Below are 20,120 nucleotides of genomic sequence, written 5' to 3' on the forward strand. Positions count from 1 at the left end.
CTGGCCTCCTCTTCTGTCTCCACCATCATGCTTCGTCTGTTGGTGCTCCTCTTCCATGCTTGCCTGTGCCGCTCAGCTTCAGCCCATCCCTTCCACCTGCTTCCTTGCTTTTCCCTTCCTGCGACTGCAACCCTGATCCTGACCTGTACCTGCACGCACACGTGCGCACACACACAACCATGCTATTTAATTTTTTAAAAAATGTGATTATTTGCAAAAGCTGAAGGCAAGCACTTGGCCTCGGGGCTGGGCACTGCGGTTTCACCCCTGCCACCCAGCTGCGGATAGCCTTCACACCCCCCATCCCCGGCGGCAGCCCCAGTTTGCACCTATTTACAGCCAGCCTGCTCCCCTGACCCCCAGGCACTGCACCCCGGAGGCCAGTCTTTTAGGGGTGACCCTGCACCCCAGCCCCAAGCCACTTGCCCCTGCCCTGCTTGCAGCCCTGCGCCACCTTGCCCCTCACCTGGTCACCTAGAAGCCATCACTAGACAAGATCAGAGAGAAGACAAGCCAGCGTGTGCAAGGACGGGAGGGGAATTGAAGAAACATTACCTCCTTTTCACGTTTATTTAATTTTTGTATTTTTTTGTATTTTTTAAGATCACAGAAGAGCAGAGCATTCATACATGTAAAGAAACAGAAACGAGATAACAGAAGTTAAATACATTGAGAAAAGAAAAAATAAAAAGCTTCTTTTTTTTTTTTTTGTTTCCATCACTGGGGTTTGTTCATTCATTTGTTGGGTTGTTTTGTTTTTTTTGATCGGTTCTTTTACACACACACTTGCGCTTTTAAATTTTTCTTTCACAGAGCTAGTTCCAAAAACAAACCAATGGCAAAAAAATAAAATGGCCGTTTTCTTGTTTCGTTAAAGAGAAGTTCAGCTCATGTCTACAGTGCTGGGGAAAAATATATATAAAGATATAGATATATATATATATTTATATGTATATAACACTGTTAATGAGGAGAGTTCTAACCACCCCACCGTGTATCAAGAAGAAGGGACTGGCCTTCATTCTCAAGGTCTAGAGGATGAAACTTGGCTCCAGCTGGGAAAGTTGAATGATTTGGGGAGGTGACAGTGGCACTGCGGAGGCAGGCTCCTGCTCTTGTCCCCTCCTCCCTTTCCTGGCACACGCGTGTGCTCCCACACGCACAGGCGCAGGCACACGGACACTTTCTCCTGCTTTCCTCGGGAGGTCACCACGGAGCCGTGCGGGCATACAGAGCCATCGCCGGGAGCAAGTGGAGGAGCATGTGTCTGGCTGCATGCGTGGTGGAGAGCGTGGGAAAGGAGAGCGCCTGTATGGTAGCCGTGAGGACTACTCTAGCGTGTGTGTAGTAGAGGTTGCAGAGGTGTGCGTGTTGCCTGTGCGTGGCTGAAATGGGGAGTAAACGGCATAATTCTGGAGGACAGCCGCACCTGGCATGTGCTCTCCTCACTGGCTGGCTTCTAGGGTGTCTTGCTCCTCATCTCCATCCATGGCCCACACATTATGTACAGAAACATCCACAGTTCCCAGGGCACGGCCAGAGCCATCACGGTCTCACTCAGCGAGACCCGTTGTGGCGTGGTGTGTGTGCCCTAGGGGGCCAGGAGGCAAGTGCCTGATGCACTGGGACCAGGGACGGCAGGTCCTGCCCTACCTGGCAATGGCCTTTCTTGGATGCAGTCTTGGCCCCTTCCCTAGCCGTGCCCTGCTGAGCACACAGCCCTGCCGCCCGTGCTGCAGTCATGCCCTCCTGACTTGCAATGCCCCTTCCTCCTCTGCTGCCTGGCCACCTCTACAAGGCTTGCAGGACAGGCTGAATCGCTGTGGCACCAGCTAACCTGAGCCTGCAACGAGTGAAGGACCTTTGCTTGGTACCTATCTGGGCTAATTAGGAGAGCTGCTCCTCTTTCCCAAGCCCTGCCTTGGCTGGTCTCCTTGCCTCACACACCCTAAGCCACAGAGATACAGCGGACCGTGCCGATATATCCTTGCCAAGATGACTTCTGCTTTCCTGTTACGGTGAGTGAATCAACAAACACACACCACACATTGCCCTAATGGGAGCCACCAACCACCAAGAAAAATTGGCAGGGGGGCTGTAGGAGGCTGCCTGAACATCGTTCTAGCAAGTTACAAGAAGGAAAAGAGAAAGGGGTTTTAATGGTGTGACACAGCTCTTAGTCAGCAGGAGTCATGCAGTTAAAAAAAGAACTCTTCTGGGCATTCCACTGGAAATGAAGCCGCTCTAAGGCTAGTGTTGAGAGGCCAGTCTCCTCGCTGCTGAACCTGGAAGTTCTGTGCATGGACGATGGACAGCACTCATTCTTACCCTTTTCCACTGGCATCACATCTTGGAAATTACTATCCAGTTTCTCCATCACTTCCCTGCCTGAGGTTCTGCTCTTTCCATGGGACAATTTGCTCCCGGCACCCATAACTCAAGAAGTTTTGTGTATTTGAGTCAGAGAAGCAGTAACATTGTGCACCATTAGATGAGAGAGAGAGAGAATACTGCTCACTCCTCTAGCATCTCCTCTGGAGGACTCTCTTGGTTAGCCATCCTCGGTGTCAGTTGCTACATCTCATCAAGCACCATGATGGTTTGGGCTGTGGGTCAGTGTGCATGGAGGAGAAGAAGCAGAGGTGTGAGAGGGGTTGGAAGGAGAAGAGCTGTTTCCCTGTGCCCATAGACTCCCTCATCAGGAAGGGGAGAAGTGGTGAACCATTCAGATAGGTCGAGCTGAAACATTAGCTGGTGGCAGGATTGTGAAGGACTCTAAAGTAGTTCCTCCGACTTCCCAGATCCTCCTACCCAAATGCTCTTGAACCATCAGAACTTGCTGTTGCTCCCCCAAATTCCTTCGAGATGTGCAGCTTCCACTCAGCCTGGAGACCATGTGGCTATTGATGGCGACTTTGTCCATGCTGTGTGCTTGGACTTTCAAAGTGGGGTTGCTCAGACAGGTGGCTTAGGGGCATGGTCTGAATGCACCTGGAGCTAAGAAGAGCTGGTGGGGCTTGAATATACTTTGACCAAAAGTGGGGCAAGCAGCAGTACACAAGAGATCTGCCCAAGCGGTGAACAGTCAGTGGCATGAGAAAGGTGTGCAGACAAAGACTAACTCTCGACACAATGCATGTCACCAATGAAATCTTCATGAATGGCACGTTAACATGCACTCGGTGCTAGCATGGGGCGACACAACTTCACTGGTGAAGAAAGTGGGAAGGGAGGAGGAGGGGACTGCATCACTGAGCAACATACCCGCAAGCTGCGGGGCTGCAAACAAACAAAAATGAACACAACAGCCAAGATACAGGTGTCGGCTGGAGCATCCCACGTCGCCCTTCCCAGCCGTTCAGAGACAGGCGTCTGCTTCGTTTTCCATCTGACCAGACACATGCCCCAAGCAACATGATACAGCCATGCATGGAGTTCATGTGGCTCAGGGTGGCTGCATTTCCCCTGTCCGGTTCCTCTCGGAAAGACTTGCCTTCACTCCTCCTCTCGGTCATCTGAAAAGGGTTAGAAATCTGCTAGCAAGTATGGGGCCATATATTAAATCTAAGTCTTTGTTCCTCTGCTTGGACATTACCAGACATCTCATGTAACTCTTGTAATATTTACAAACCAGTAGAAGAAATACAATTTTTTTTTCTTATTTTTTTTCCATTTTGTTCTTTTCTTTTTATAACACTAAATGTTAAATCTCCATCAATCAAACACAATTACACTGACAAGCTCAAGGAACTGGTGTCCCATTCCAAACTCCAGTCTCCCCCAGTCCCCAACCAGCTGAGAGGCAGCAGGAAGGAAGCAAGAGCGCAGCTTTTCAGGAGGGGATGGGCAAGACAGCAACATGAACTGGTGGAGTAGAGGCGAGGAGGAGAAACAGCTTCGGAGAAAAGGGCCTGAGACACGAGAAAACCCTTTGCAGCATCTCTGTCAAAGGGCAGAGGGGAGAAAGAGAATGGGGAAAGCATTTTATCTTGCCTGTGTCGCCTATGCTTGTCTGGGCTCTCCTCTTGACACATGCTTTGAGCGATCCCTGCTTGGGTTCAGGAGAAATGGGGATGTTCACAGCATCCTTTGATGCATGCAGCGGCTTGCAGGATTAGCTTCTCGGAGTAAATCAAGCTCCAGCCTCCCCGTGACACCCCCAGCCCTGCTAGAAACAGACATTGCCAGGAATGGGGCTCCCAGTGCTGCTGCAGATCACAGGCATACTTGGTACTTGTGCCTTTTCTCAGACAGGTCTGCAAACATCTGGCTTTAACCCTGTTTCACAACCACACGATGTAAGCACAGACCTCCCCAGGTCCTGCAGGCAAGACCAGACCCCAGCACTGGTGTTGTGACTCTTTCCTCTAGCTAATAGGCAGATGGCTAAAAAAAAAAAAATAAAAAAATGGGTGTCCTGGTTTTAGTGATATATTTCCCTTTAACCATAAGCCTCTGTGCCTTGACAGCTAAAAAAATATCCCCTCAAAACTCCTTCAAAGCAAAAAAGATGTAAGACAATGAGGTGCTGGGACTTGTGACCACCACCACACCATAGGGCTCTGATGTGTGTGAACCCAGTGCCTAGGAGTGACCCCACAGCGACAAAAATGCATGCAGAGGACAACGCATGGGACAGACCTTACCATAGCAACCAGGCTGGCATCAAAGACAAGCCTCAACCTAAAGAAAGTGGTGGGCTTGACCCAGCTTTCAGGAATAACCTGTGACAGCAAGTCACTGCAGGCTGCCCACCTGCTCACAACAAGCCCGTGACAATGAATCCAGGTGTAGGTACAGCCCCGAGAATAAGAAATGCCAGTGATGTGGTGTTTTCCCTCGTGCCAGTGTGCTGTAGAGGGTGGAGCTCCCGGCCCTGGTTTCTGGGACCAGCATCAGCTCACGGCTGTATCAGGGGCATGAGGAGCCCTAATGCAGCAGAAAACCTGGAGTTATTACTAAATCACCAAATGACATGACCCTCCCGAGAGGTAGGCACAAGGGCTGGGGTGTCTGGATGCTCTGGAGCATACAGGGCACTTTTTTCCTGGGCCTCAGCACACCGGTCCCCAAAGGAGCTGCACAAGTCCCATCACCGACCACCCTATCTTGGAACGGGGGAGCCATCCCTGGATGCCTTGGGCAGATTTCAAGCCCCATTTGCCCAGCTCTCCCCTCTTGCACTAAGCCACGAGCACCCCAGCTATGGCTTTGGGACCTGGAGGAGTGGGGGGAGCATAATTTACCACCATCCAAACCCACAGCAGCTCTATAGCAAGCCTGCCATCTCCCAAACTTCAGCCTCTTGTGTCTCTTAAAATTTCCTTGCTCATTCTGGCTGCCTGTGAGGAGCCCTTGACTGACTGCTTAACTGCTGTGTGCCTGCTGCTGCATGAAACTGCTGAGCTCAGCAGAGAGGCAGGCGCCAGTGCCGCAGTGCAAGGTGAAAGCGCCACACTGAGCAGCAGGGAGAGGCCTTGGTGGAGCGTGCCCCAGCCGTGCAAAGATGGCAAGATGTTCATAGACAGCAATCCCCACTTTCCTTCCTGGCAGGGGACCACCCAGTGGGTATCCCCCCCCCCCCCCCCTCCCCGGACTACAAGCCCTGTTTCCCCCTTGCCTTTGACAGCGTGCAAGCACAGCTGCCAGTTCTGCTGCTACTGCACCAACTTACGGGGCAAAGAGAAAAGCAAGCTTGCTGGTTCTTGAAAGCTCAGCGGTGCCAAGCACCTGTAGAACACTGTACCGTCATGGGATGGTCACTCGATTTGTGTGGGCCAACTCAAGTTCCTCCCTGCAAATCCCTCACCCTCCAAAAAAAACCCCATGCAGCTACCTGATAAACCCTGTTTTATCTTTCCTGCTGTAGATGCTAGGGCTTATGACCAGCCAGAAAACACAGTAGCCTTCTCCCCGCTGCCCCTGCCTGCACACATACACTGCAGCCACTGGAAGGTATGACTGTTGGTGTCCCCTCTCCCATTGTTTTGGCTCTTGCAGCTGTCCTGTTGCTGGTGTGGCAATTCCCAGCCACCACCCAGCATTTTCTTAGCCCTGTTTCTGACAGCTTGTTCTCTCCCTCTCCTTCTCCTCACTCAGGAGCCACTGGAGCATCTCCGGTTGTCACCCTTGCATGTGATTCAGCCATGGGAAGGGTGATGGCAAGTGACAGCCCTCTCCAGCAAGACCAGCACCCTTCAGATGAGAAAAGAGAAGAGTGAGGGGAATTGTGCTGCCTACTTCTTTGCTGCACCACTTTAAGCTCCTTCTTTATAAGCCCAGGATTTTGGACCTGACATTTGTTTTTCTTCTTACATTCACAGGTCCTGGATATAACCCCCAATTTGTTTCAAATGTGGAATTTGCAAAGTGAGCTTTGTAGTAACAGTGGTGTACAGTACACACACACGCACACGCACACGCACACTCACCCCTACATAGCGTATGTTTCCTTTTATAACAGGGAGGACAGTAAGAACAACAACAAAAAAAGGGTATTGGCTCTATTTTTGCATGACTACCAAAATGGTTAGGAATGACCAGATTGTGGTTTTCACATTGAGGCATTGTTCCTACACACACACTATACCTACAGGAATGGCTGCTTGGTGATGTCCAAGGTGTCATCACTCCCGTCCCACCGGCCCAGCCTCCCCTCCCCTGGAGGAGGGGGTGGCTGCGCTCTGCACTCCGCAGTGCTCCAAGCCAGTCCTGGTTTCTTCTGCTTATTTGGACAAATGCACATGTGTGCACACCCCCATGCGCGTGTGCAAGCACTCATGCGTAGCAGGGGCTGCTATGCTGGTACTTGAAGGCTGAGAGCCAGACAGGTTGCAGGTGGGAGAGAAAAAACAGGCTAAACAAGGGTGCAGACTGACTCTTGCAAGCAAGGTGGCCAGGAGTCAAAAAGCCAGTGAGGACTCCGGAGAGGGGACACCATGGGAACCTGTGTTGCATCTGCCCTTCTCTCCTCACCCCTCTTCTCTGCCTGAGTGATCTCTCAGCATCGTCTCACACTTACAAGGCAGGACATTATCTACAGCAGGATGAGCATATGTACACATGGACTGTTCCTTTTGCATGCTTAGAGAGAGCAAGAGAAAGACAGAAGAGAGAGAAGACGGAGCGAGAGCCACACATACACGCATGCACGCACGCACACAGGCATACACGGGAGAAAGAGAAAGACACCTGGTCGAATTGAGGGGGGAGAGGAAGAGGATCAAAAAAAAGAAAATTATGTTTTCAGTAGAGTTGACACAGCTTAGTTCAGGCCAGTGAGTGTGGTTGCATGAAGGAGGGGACAGGATAGGTGTTTAGCAAAGGGCTGGGTGCACAGGAGTGCAGGGTAAAGAGAGGAATGGGTTCTCCACAGGACACCAGTGCGCAGAGAGCTTCAGGTGACTTGCTCTGGTTTGTGGCTTTTTTTTTTTTTTTTTTTTTTTTGATTTGTTTTCAAAAGTATGAACTGGCTGAGCACTGGCTCACAAAAATGACCCAGGGCATCCAAAAAGTTAAGTGGCTATAGACACCGAAGCAAAGACCTCTTTCTGCAAAAGAAAGAAAGAGGAGGAAGGAAGGAAGGAAGGTGAGGGAGTATGGAAAAGAGGAAGGAGGAGAGAAAAGAAAAGGGATCTTCTGTTTGATTGGCTTTGTGGTTTTGTTGGATTGTTTATATTGCAGCATCCTCCGGCGACACGATCCTTGCTGGTGCCCCATTCTCTTCCTTGCTTCGTGTTGCCTCCTAGATGGTTGTGACTTGACAGCCGGCTTGTCAGGTTTTGGATTAAATGTTGCTGAGTCGTCTTTGCTGTAATTTTTCCTCTCCCCTCTCTTCGCTCCTGAACACACAAAAGTTGTGAAAGAAACAGTCCTCTCTCTCTCCCCCCCCCCTCTTTTTTCTCTCTCCCCTCTCTTCGCTCTGTCTCCTGTATAACGCATTTTGTTTTGTGTGTTGTTGTTGTCGTGTTGGTTTTTTTTTAATTATTATTATTATTATTTTTAATTCTGATTTGTATTAACATTTGCTGAGTAGGCAGAGCAGGGATGCTGCCAGCAGCCACAGTGGGACGGCCAAACTCATGGAACCGTTGTCTACTCTCCCTGTGCCGGGTCCTGCAGGGTGCGAGAAGGGAGAGAAAAGAGGACAAGATTACACAGGGTTGGGCGAGACAAGAACACAGGAACACAGCGCTTTGCTCCCGGGCTGCTCCTGCAGCTGGAGGCCGGGGCTGCAGGGCACAGCCACCTTCCCACGTAGGTGAGCCCCCATCCAGCCCAACCACAAGCTCCTGCCCACCAGCTCCTCAGCATCCTCCCCTCCCGCCCAGTGCTCTGATGGCATGTGGCTCTCCCCAAGCAACACCCAGGCTGGAGAAACAGGTCGTGGAGCACGCGGGAAGGCTTACCCACAGCTGCCAACCCCATCCCATCCCTCTCTGTGCCTCCGGCTGGGAGCAGCTGGCCACCCAGTGTGGGGGCACGGCTCACACCTTGGCACAGCACACACACGGCCCGGCCACCTGCCTCGCACCTCCCTGTTCCGCCACCTTCCCGGCGGTGGCCCTGGGATGCCAGGGCTCAGCTCGTTGTAATTCTGCGCAGTGACCAGTGCCTGCCTGCAGCCAGACACCAGCTCTGCGGGGGCTGATTCATCACAGCAGTCCGATCAATAAAACATGGGCTCAACCGGTGGACGCCTCCCCTCCCAGGGGCTGTGCCGCAATTACTTGTTTCTTAATCGGGGTGAAGGAAGGCTTCGCGGTTGTGTTTATGGCCCTGTGGCACAACACCTACAGGGTGGGGGTGCCGGGGGTGCCAGGGAGGCTGACTTTTTTCGTATGGGTGGGAAATGAACTTGCATGCGTGTGCGCGCATGCACGGGGGTCTGTCGGAGGAGGCAGGGAGGAGCGCTCTGCCGCAGCAACAAATAATGCAGCCTCGCTCCAGGAATATTAAGTGCTAACACTCCTGACATCTTCTCATTCATCCTCTCATTTATGGGCTCCCTTTTCTGGATGGCTTTAAAGGCAGCGATGCTGTTTTAAATTCACCCTGCAATACCAAGCCTTGGCAGCCTTTTCTTTGCAATGGGGCAGGGTGGTGTACGTGGCTATGGTTTTGTAAATGCATGCTCATCACAGAATCATGTATATGTACACACGCATGTACGTTACACATGTATGCATAGGTACATGCATATGTATGCATAGGTACATGTTTATGTATATGCAGCGTTCTACGCAGAAGGGGTGCAGGAAGATGCTGTGGACCTGGAGGTAAGTCTGTATGTTGGGACTGATCCTGCCACAGAAGAAAGAAGACATGCTTCCCACCAAGAAGAGCTATTTCTAATGACAGGGAGAGCCAAAAAACCCCAAAGGAGAGTCTGTTCAGGAGAGCCCCATAGTGCAATTACTCCCTCTCACAACCTGCGGTTTACCAGGTGAAGAGCCTCTCTGCTGAGTGAAGCACAGGTGCCACAAGCTTGCTCAGCAGCACAGTCACTACTAAATCTAGCTGGTGACTATAAGGCAGCAAATCTAAGAAGAGTGTCCTCAGAGTCCCTGAAATCCTGTAGCACTTTCATTTGTAAGATTTCTTCCTAATGTAGCTCATTGCTTACTAGATCAGCTGTTTGTGACCCAGTTCTATTCTTTCATTATTAAGTAAGTATGTGCTGAATTGTGTGGAAAATTTATATTCCATCTATGGCTTTTTTTGGTTAGTCCCTCGTGTTGTGTGGCTTGTCACATAAATCCTACAACACTGTTTTTTCACTCCTTGTTTGGGTGACAGGAACTTGTTTCCCCCTCTGAGCTCAGGAACAAGTTGAAGTTCGGCTACTACACTTACCCGACCTATATTTCAGAGAAAGCATCTTTCATGATCAGATAATTGGGTGTAGGCTGTTTGGGACCATTTGCATCCCATGTTGGCAGTGAAGAAGTCCCAAAACACGACTTCTCTGGCCCAGCAAAATAACCAAGAACACAACAGGGAGGGTGTATTGCCCACAACAAGTTTTCAGCCATCGCATTTTTACTGATTGGCTAAAATACTGTTTGTCTAATGCATACATGGACATGTATATATCACATACATAGGTGGGAATCCTCCTCCTCCTTGCCACTTTTCTAGGGTGCATATGCAATCAGAGCAAAGGCATACGTTGCTATGGTGGCACCCAATACACACCTAGCACAGCAGGGGCAGGGGTATGTTTGGCCTTGGCTGGGGTACTGCTGCCTTAAATAATGTGGAAGTGCGTGGATTGGGGGTTGTGTGCTTGGTGGGGGGTGGGGGATAGATGTATGGTATGGTATGGTATGGTATGGTATGGTATGGTAAGAGATAAGCTTTTGCAATACCTAAGCAGAAGGGAGGACACACAAAGCATGGTGTGATGAAGGACTTGGGAGAGGGTCACATCAGCTTCTGCTCTGCTTGAACTTGTGTGCAGAAGCTTGAGGATATCTGACAAGGCACAACTCCCATCTCCACAGCTGAAAAACGGGGTGAGCTATAGGTCCTCCCCTGATAAGCACCCTGCATGTGTCAGTGAGGCAGAAGCCTCCCCACATGTGATCCTGATCATCTTCCACACACCACCACACGCTAATGCCACCACTTGTCTGCACCAACAGCCCACATGCAGCCGTGTGGGTGCCGGGCAGCGTGTTCCAGTGACTGGGGGGCCTGGCACCCAGCGTGGCTCAAAGTCGCTGCAGCCCCTGCACATAACCCCAGGTGCTATGTGTAACCTCGGTGTCTGCCAGCAGAGCTAGTGAGTACATGCCACATACGCCACATTTACTGGCATACCTGTTGTAAAAACGGGGGAAGGTTATAGTTCAATTGCAAAATCTTGAAAATTTTCGGAATATATTCTCAAAGGTTTTGTGGGGTACTAATTGCTCAAATAATAATAATAATAAAAAAAAGAGTGGAAATGTGAGGAAAAAAATTAAATATTAATCTCTGAGTAGATTTTGTGCAGAAAGCACTGTTTTCAACTCATATATTCAGTCTTCTGGCCTAGCCACGCCTGGGTACGGCCACATTGCACCCTGCTCCGCTGTGACAGCCCACGCGTGCACATAGGCTTCTGCGGGTGCCTGTGTGCGCCCCCACCGTGGGAGCCGCGGCCCCGCAGACCCCCGCAGACCCATGCGTGGATGCCCGGGGGAGGGGGGAGGAGGGCACGTGCCTGTCGCGTCCGTGCAGCCCACCACCCGCCCGCTCTCCAAGGCGCCCACGCCGGCCGCCGCTACACCCACCCAGCCGCGCAGGTGCAAAGTGCGCGCAGGCGTGGGGGTGCTCGCCCCCCGCCATGCACCCACACGGGCAGGCACGCACCTGCCACAACACAGGCAACCGCCCCTGCACCCCTGCTACAGCCAGCCCCCCGCGGCGCGCAGCCCCCCGCCGCACACAGCCTTGCGGGCTCCCGGGTCTGTCCGCCCCCCCGCCCCGGGACCTCCCGCCCCCCGCAGCCCCCTACCCCAGGTCCCCCAGCCCCGCCTCCCGCAGCCACCGCCGCAGCGGGCGAGGCCGCGGTCTCCACCGCCCCCTGGCGGCCGCTGCCGCGCCCCGGAGCCGCCTCCGGTTCAGCATGGCGGGGAGGGGCCGCAGCGAGAGCCCCCGCAAACCCCGCTGCGACCCCGCCGCGCTCCCCCCGCCCCAGCCGAACCGCTGCGCTGCGCAAAGCCCGCTGCGGGGGCGCGGAAAGCCAAGCTGCGACCCCCGCAGCGGGCACGGGGGGGGCTCTGGCCAAGGGGTGCCGCTGGCTCGGCAGCCTCCCGCTTCCCTACCCTTGAGCCTGCGCTCTGCGAATTCGCTGTGCAAACTGATCTCCCGGGCTAATCATTCCCCTGCAATTTGGCAGCGCTGCGAAGTTCATGACCGTGCAGCAGCTTTGAAGGGGGTTCTCTTCCACCGCAGCCAGGGAAGGAAATTGGGTTTCTGATGACGGTGAGTTAATACGACTATCTGGCAGCATTTCACAAATAAACACTTCACGGACCCCAGACCCCAGACGGCTGACCCAGTCAGATCACATTAATCAAATCAAGAAGGAGCAGGCTGAAAATTGGCAAGGACAAACCAATTGCACTTCTCTTCCTTGCTCCAAATAGTGAGGCATTTGGACACCCAGTGCTGCAGGTGGACCCCTGCCATGCTGCCTAACCGTGCTGCAACAGCCCCACAGGACACTGCACCCCGTCTCTCCAAGGGTTTCTTCGTGCCACACATTCAGCCTGTGTGATCCATATTGGTGTCACGGCACGAGGTAGACTTGGCTGAGATTTAGAGCTGTAGCTCTCCCAGAGCTGAAGGGAATCATGCGCAGCCCCCATGCCATGCCATGCCACGCCATGCCATGCCATGCCATCCCATCCCATGCCACCCAATGCCACCCCATGCCATGCCATGCCATGCCATCCCACCCCACCCCATCCCATCCCATCCCACCCCATCCCATGCCACCCCATCCCTCTCCCCAAGGCAGGGTAACCCTAGCTGTGTCCTTAAATTTAACCACGGGGAAACCAGAGCCTTGCCAACATGACATCACTGCTCCTGCCCACCTGCGGTAACGGCCCCTTGCACCGGCTTTGCACAGAAGAGGCACCAAGGGTCCTTTTCTGACACTTTCAGCAGAACATCTCCATACTTTTGAGTGGGGATGTGGAAGGGGTGGCAAGGCCGTTCAGCATGGGGTTTCAGTGATTGCACCTGGTGCAAAAGGCCAACACTTCCATGCAGGGTGAAGTGGAAGGCTCGTTGCACGCTCTCATGTGCAGTGCACTGCTCAGGCGGTGCTGCAAGAGCTTCACCAGCCTCATACACAGAGCCAGTGGCACCCACTACTGCTAAGGTTGCCCGACCTTTCCATTATAAGGCCCTGTCTGCATAGCACTTTAGAAGCATCAACAGGGCAGGTGGAACGATCCTATGCTGGGTGTTTGCCTTCAGCTGATTTTATAGTTTTTACGTGGAATACCAGCAGCCAAAATACTTCTGCTGTGCCTGACAGCATGGCTTGAGGAAGGAAAGAATTTTTATTTTAATCACAAATAACCCACCAGGAAGCCAGTGACTGTCCCTCAGAACATTTCTCTGCTCTGAAGCTTTGGCTCAGAGCCTTGCAACAGTCCAGAGATTTAGTCTTGCAAAAAAAAGAGGTAAACAGCTACACAAAACTATCTGCCTTCAACACCCTTGGGAAGAATGTCCCTGCAGACTTCACACATCTTGAATGAATTTATTTGGACCACCTCAGCCTATCAGTGCTTTGACCTCTCACTGGTTTTAGCCTCCCCCCCATACAACTGGCACAGCTGGGCTTGCTACACTTGCTTCTCCCTGGAGGGCTGCAAGCTAGGCTAGCCCAGGTTTCATCATAGAGGTCATGGGGATGTATGCTACTTTGCATGTTATAGCTGAAATGCTTTTTCTCCCGTGTGTGTGTGTGATGGCTTATGAACTGCTCCTGCTCCTGTGAAGAGTGTAGGGAAAGCCATGGCAAGAAGAGTGTTGGGGCTTGGGTGAGATGGTAGAGGGAGAGGGGAAAAGCACAGGGTACTGCTTGCGTTCATAGCAAACCGCAGCCAGATTGCAAACCAAGAGCTTCTCTCTTCCTCAAAAAACAGCCTGGCTCCAAGAGGCACATACTACAACAAAAAAGCAGCTCTACTGGGTCAGTCCAAGGGTCCTGTCTATCCTTCAGTCCTGTCCCCTGCAGGTGCTGGATGGGAGCCAGCTGGGAGCACATGGCCAGCACAGCATCATGTTGGCCTGCCTCAGGTGCTACGGAGTCATCCTGAACCAGCAGAACCTGCACTCCTTGGCAGATTCATTTTATCTTCCATGAACTTGTCCGGTCACTTCTGGACTGCCTGGAAGCCTTCCATATCCACAACCTCCCTCAACTTTTAAGGACCACAGTGGCAGTCAGCTGCCAGCAGTGATATTATGGCCACACATCAAATTCTGGCGTTACGTTCTCCTGTGACATTAGGACCTTGGCATTAACAGAAAGCCTGGCACGCTGCCTGTTACTAATTGCTACCTGAACTGGCTAGATTAAAACTGTCTCAGTCACTCCTTGCTCTGCAGTCTCCTCTGCTGCCTACAGGAAGGCTAAGGAAATTTGCTCACTGTGGGAAGAATTAGCTGGTCTCCCTAGGAAAAAGAAAGCTGAGCTTTTTGTCAAGGCAACTGTTAAGAAAGCAGCTCCCCAGTGTCAAGCCGTTGGTGGCTATGGGATGCTCAAGTCCTGAATTGCAGAGCTGCAGGTCTTCCCACCAAATCTGGGGCACAGCTGTTACTGAGCCCTTGGGGGATGCTACCCAGGCGGCTGAAGGGAGCACAGTTTAGCAAAGAGAGGACTTGGTATGATGCCCCCAAAGGCCTAAGCAGCTGAGACTTCAGTGGTGTATCCTCTATGACACAGGCTCATCCTCCAGAGATGAGGCCAGCTGCAGAAATCACCGAGAAGGGAGCAGACTTGTGAGATCTGACCTTTGTGGGATGAATAAAAGGGCCCTTTTTCTCCCTGCCTTCAAGCTACAAGGCGCTGCAACACACAGCCTCGGCAGCAGTGGCTGAGGGCAGAAGACTGCTTGGTAGCCCTGCACGTCCCTGCCTCGTGGCTGTTGTTGGCCCCTCAAAGCCTATAGTGCCCATTTGGGACTGGGGGCTGCGTGAGGGCGTGATACACACAGGAGGAAGGTTTTATCAGGTCAGAGGCATAGGAAAAGGCCGCTGTGATGAGGGATATAAGAAGGGGGTAACATGGACTGAGGCGGTATGATGAGCCTTACACTCGTACCAGTGCAGGGCTGCAGCGTGGGAAATGATACCGGGGAAGGTCTTAAATTGCAATGGCAATACGGGCATGCTTGGCTGGGACGCTGGAGAGGGCGTGAGGAGATGTCAGCCAGGGTGAGGCTGGGGAGATGCGGGCGCTGATGTGAGCGTGCAGGCTGGGCAGCCAACAAGGACAGACCCTGGGAGAAGGGACGGAGAGGGCATGAAACCCAGATGCGGCACAGGGAGGCAGAGGAGGTGGGTGAGAGGCAGGTACAGGGGAATTACAGTGTTATGGGAAGAGGGAGTTAGTACCAGGAGCGTAAAGGCCAGGTGGCAGCACCAGCCCGGCTCAGACCTGCAGCAGAAGCAGGGATTCCTACAGACCCCTGCGGGCTGGATGCGGTGCTGCGGTGAGGCCCCAGCGCCCACAGACAGCTTTGAGGGAGGCCATGAGCGGTACGGACGGGGTGGCCCGGCAGCGGGCCCGGGGGGTTGCTGCGGAGCCCTCCCGACCTCGCCGGGCCACAGGCCGGCGGCAGAGCCGCGGGGCCGGGCCGGGGCAGCCGCAGCTGCCGCCGAAGCGCCTCTTCCCCGCCAGGTGGCAGCCGCAGGCCGGGAAGGAGCGGCACGGCGCCGGGCGCGGGCCGCTGGGCAGCGGGCGGGCCTGGGCGCTCGGGCTGGCCCCGGTGGCTGCCAGGGCCGGGGCAGCGGCCACGCACCCCTGTGGGACATCCCCGCGGCCCTGCACAGCAAAGCCCCCGCGGGATCTCGCCAAAGAAAGGGTGGGAGCCCCGCGTGCTCCCCGACGCCGCTGCCCGAGGCAGCCCAGTATGGCCACGGTTATGTGCCACGGGAACCTGATCGCCACCTGTCTGCATCCCTCCTCAGCCACCCCATCCCCCCTCAGCTACCCCATCCCCCCTCAGCCACCCCATCCCCCCTCAGCCACCCCATCCCCCCTCAGCTACCCCATCCCTCCTCAGCCCCCATCCCCCGTCAGCTACCCCATCCCTCCTCAGCTACCCCATCCCCCCTCAGCTACCCCATCCCCCCTCAGCTACCCCATCCCCCCTCAGCCCCCATCCCCCCTCAGCTACCCCATCCCCCCTCAGCTACCCCATCCCTCCTCAGCTACCCCATCCCCCCTCAGCCCCCATCCCCCCTCAGCCCCCATCCCCCCTCAGCTACCCCATCCCCCCTCAGCCCCCATCCCCCCTCAGCTACCCCATCCCCCCTCAGCTACCCCATCCCTCCTCAGCCCCCATCCCCCCTCAGCTACCCCATCCCTCCTCAGCCCCCACATCTCTCCTCAGCCCCCGCACAGCAGTATCCTTGATAAAATTGCTCGAGGGGTGCAGATCTGACCTACTTGGTCATCCCCATGAAAAGCAAGGCATCTACACACTATGGCAGCAAGAGGCGGTTGCAGGGAGTGGTGGTAAAGTTTCTAACCCATTCTGCTCCCTCCACACAGACACTGCCCCCTTCTGCTACCTCAGTCCCTCCAGCTCCCTTTGCTAACACCGACAGCATCCCTGGAGGGGTCCTTAAGAGAGGGGGACAGAGGCTGTGCTATGACATGTAACCCTTGTCAAACAGGCAAATGAGGCCAGACTTGCTACACAAAGCCACAAGTCTGCTTGGTTGCACAGAGGTGTGCCTCCGAGTATTGTAAGCAGCATGGTCGCCACCAGCAGAAATTGAACCTGGTGACTTTCAAGTTTCCCAACGTGGATTTTAAAAAGGGTCGCCTGAGATGCAAGCAGAAAGCAGATACATTCCTAGTCCATACCCGGAGGGAAAAAAATCACCCACCCATCTACAAGTTTCACACCCAGATTTGCCACCTAGATTATTCTGCTGGGTCCTGTGTCCCATCATCTGAGTAAACCAAAGTGGGAGACAGGAAAAGAGACAGTGGGTGCCAGTCTTTCTCTTATTTACATTAACAAGACTCCAGGGCTTGACTATATTCGGTGCTGACAGAGGAGAGCCCACAGAGAATTACGAAGGACATCAGAGAGCTACAGGCTCCTCATTTGCTTTGGGGAATCTGCCCTTGGGATCCCATGAAAGAACACAAGGTAAAACCTGGTATAAGAGGATCACCAGCCCCCGTGAGTTGCTAAATGGAAGTGAGGCCAGGAGGAGGCATGGGACAGGCCAGGAGGACTTGTCTGTGATGGAAAGGAAGGAGTGATGGTAAACCAAGGAGAGCTGGCCTGCTGTTCTTCCAAGTGTTCTCCACCCTGAGCAGCTCTGGGCTCCATGCTGTTGAGAGGCCAACTCTACTTACAGCGAAGGCTGGAGTCCTGCAGCTTGAGCAAAGAGGAGGACCAAAAATTAGGGAGCAATGAAAATAAAACTCTAAAGGAGAAGGTGCAAGGGAAAGGGGATGTGCATCATACAGGTCTCCGTCATCTCACTCCCTGGGGCCTGGAGAGGCCTTAGGTTTTACACTTGCCAGCTCCTCTGTAGGAAGTAATTTTTCTAGTCTGTTGACTCTCTTGCCAGGGCTTCAGAAGATGAAATCTTTATTATCATGAAGGCTTAAAAGGGAGGAATACTGTTAATTCCATTTTCAAGGTCATACTTTGAAAGTTATTAATTTCTTTCTTCCAGGGCTTTGCACTCTACTCTGAGGCTTTAGGGATTACCAGCTCCTACCTACTAGGGTTCATTTGGGGCTTTTTTTGTTACCACTTTCCTGTTCCCCCTCCCCTTTGAGAAGAAGACATGAGTTTTCGCTCCCTGTTCTTAATGTTGAAACTGTTTTGTTCATTACCTGCTTGTACCCCATTCTCACTACCAGTTCTGCTCCTGTAATTAAAACTTAACCGGTACTGCAGTGGCAATAGGCTGGCTTTTCTCGAGGTGTAAGTACCACTGTGTAAACTAGGGAGGATGCCCTCCAGCAACTCTCCAACAAGATTAAGGAAATGTCTCTGGTGTCTATCAATCTTAGCACACAGTTTAATGTATTTCAGATTTTACTCATGCTTTTTTAGCACTGAACAGTTCTTCTCCATGTTTTGGAGCTCATTCATGGTGTACTAAGTACTCATCTATCATACCTCATGTCTTAGTGAAGATTCATTCTCTAATGCAGCTCACCCATCCTTCCCTAAGGCCTAAAAAATATCCCTGAAATTGTATTTCTCAGTGTCTTTCTGAGAAGGTCGTGGTGTTAAAGAGCTGGCAGCTTACACAATTTATCCTGGATCTGGTTTCCAGTACTCCTAGTTTAGAACTGAACTCTTATCCTGACCAGTGAGGCTGGCAGTGGCTAGAAGACCACCTACGTTTCAAAGTTACATTGATCTTCCATCACCAGATCTGTCCTGTAGGTATCAAAAAGTTCCAAGGTTTTTCTCACAGCTGAAAACCAGCTCTCCCACCCTTTCCATTCCCCTAGCAGCTGGAGATTTGTTTTTTTAAAAACACTTGGCCAACTACGGATACAAAATCAGTTACAACAGATTTGTCTTCAAACCATTGAAGACACCCATCCTACAAGCAAAACATTAACAAAACACAAAGCACAGACTCTTTCAGGGGCCATCACAGTGAAGATCTGAGCTTTTTCTGCTTTTTATTTCCTAGGATACAGCAGTCCCTCCTCTGCTCACCTCTCAAGCACGTGTATGGCACAGCAGACCAAAGGTGATGCCAGCACTCTGTCTAGTGTCTCAGTAGGCCACAAACAGCATAGCCCTCCTCACCCAGAGCACACACAACCCTAGGAAGCAGGTTTGCTAATTGGAGGCTCTGGAACCTCTTGAGAAATTAATATTTTCATCAGCTTTATGTCTGTTTACCCACTTCATCCCTGCTATGGTTTCCCAGAAGCTTTGCTGGGTATTTGGCACAGGAAAGATTTCAGCGGCTGTGGACAGAAATGAAGAGGGAGTGGGCACACCAAGGAGAAGGAGAGCAGGAGAACTAAACCGGGGTGGAGAGTGACCAGCATGCTTGAGGTTACTCTTGGTACTGAAATCCAGTCATGCCACAGCTTCTGCCCTTCCTAATCCTTCTCCTATAGTACCTGCAGCATAGTGTCTGCCCAACCTGTCCTTGGGGTCTTCTCAGGGCCACCACTTCCCTCTGGGGACTCCCTTCCAGTGAGCTTAGCAGGGACCAAGCCTTGGTCCCATCCTTCCTTGCCCAGGAGTGGAACAATCTAGAAGGGGGTTTTAGCTAGCCTTCACCAAAGGCTGCTTCTGAATGACAAGAAGTACAGGGCCTATCACGGGAACACTATAAACAAGCCTGTGCGCATCTCTGAGTGTTTCTGAGAATCAGAGATGTCATGAGAGTCACGCTGGCCCCATGGACTGGTGTGTCTCTCTGAAGCGTGTGGTCTAAGTACTACTTTGTGTCACCTGTAGTTCTCATCAAAGTACAGATGCGTGTCTGTGTATGCAATTCCAGAGTGGGATTCCTGGTCACCTCAGTGCCCTAACAGTGCAGGCATGGCTTTAATGCCTGGTCCGGGCATGGGAAAAGCCAGAGAAGAAAGCCATAGTGCCTTCCCACAGCCTGTTCCCAGACCAGTAATCGAAAAGGGAAAGTTAATACAGCTTGAACAGTTTACAGGCTGAGCTGGCCTTCAGCTGAGTGAGTTGGGGCAATGGAAAAGATGCCTGCAGCTGCTCCGGTTCCTCCTTTAGATGTTCTAGGGTGCCTGGAAACTGCTCAGTGACTGTGGGATGTGCCTCTGAGCACGGGGTGAGCGCATACAGCGCATGAGGTGATCTGGCTCAGGAGCATACTTGTCAATCAGTGTGCATGTGTATCTGTAACATCGACTGTAGAGGCTGCCTGATGGGACCCCATTGAAGCTGTGCTGGTTATAGCGCATCCTTCTCCATGGCCTGACCCCTTGCTTCTGTCCATGCATCCATTCCCCAGATTGCAGAGGGAAATGCAGGTGACGGTATGGAAGGGCCAAGCACATTTCTCCTTTGCTCGCCTTCTCCCTAGGCCTCTACCTTTTGCAGGGGAGCTCTTCTGACAGACCTGCTCACCCCCAGGTGAAGGCCTGTCAGTGGCGCTCTGCTTTTCCTGCAAGCCTGATTTCTGTAGAATGGCTGATTTCCCCTCTGGGCACCCCCTCCCTCCCAAATCCCGCACCTCCCTTCTCCCAGTTGTTTTTGTTTTTAGAGAGAGCGCTTAGACAGCTGTATTAATCATGCAAGCCCAGCCATGTGTAATGTGCTTTATCAACAGCAGAGCAGACACTGAATGGCAACCAGTTCACAAGCGGGCCCGGTGCAGTGCCTGAGCTGGGAAGATAAACCTTG

At 52.7% G+C, this 20,120-nt stretch overlaps 1 protein-coding gene across 6 annotated transcripts in view; it reads right to left on the bottom strand.

Annotated features, from left to right (window-relative positions):
* Positions 1-703: 703 nt before the first annotated feature.
* LOC119149024 (limbic system associated membrane protein) overlaps positions 704-20,120 on the bottom strand; it is a 1,019,865-nt gene continuing 1,000,448 nt past the window's right edge. For all 6 annotated transcript variants that reach the window (XM_037389846.1, XM_037389847.1, XM_037389844.1 and 3 more), the window contains one exon: positions 704-8,115. In XM_037389846.1, the coding sequence (XP_037245743.1) occupies positions 8,018-8,115 (98 nt within the window). In that variant the 3' untranslated portion in view covers positions 704-8,017. The remainder of the gene's footprint in view (positions 8,116-20,120) is intronic.

Source organism: Falco rusticolus, chromosome 5 (assembly GCF_015220075.1).
Source record: "Falco rusticolus isolate bFalRus1 chromosome 5, bFalRus1.pri, whole genome shotgun sequence".
NCBI lineage: Eukaryota > Metazoa > Chordata > Aves > Falconiformes > Falconidae > Falco > Falco rusticolus.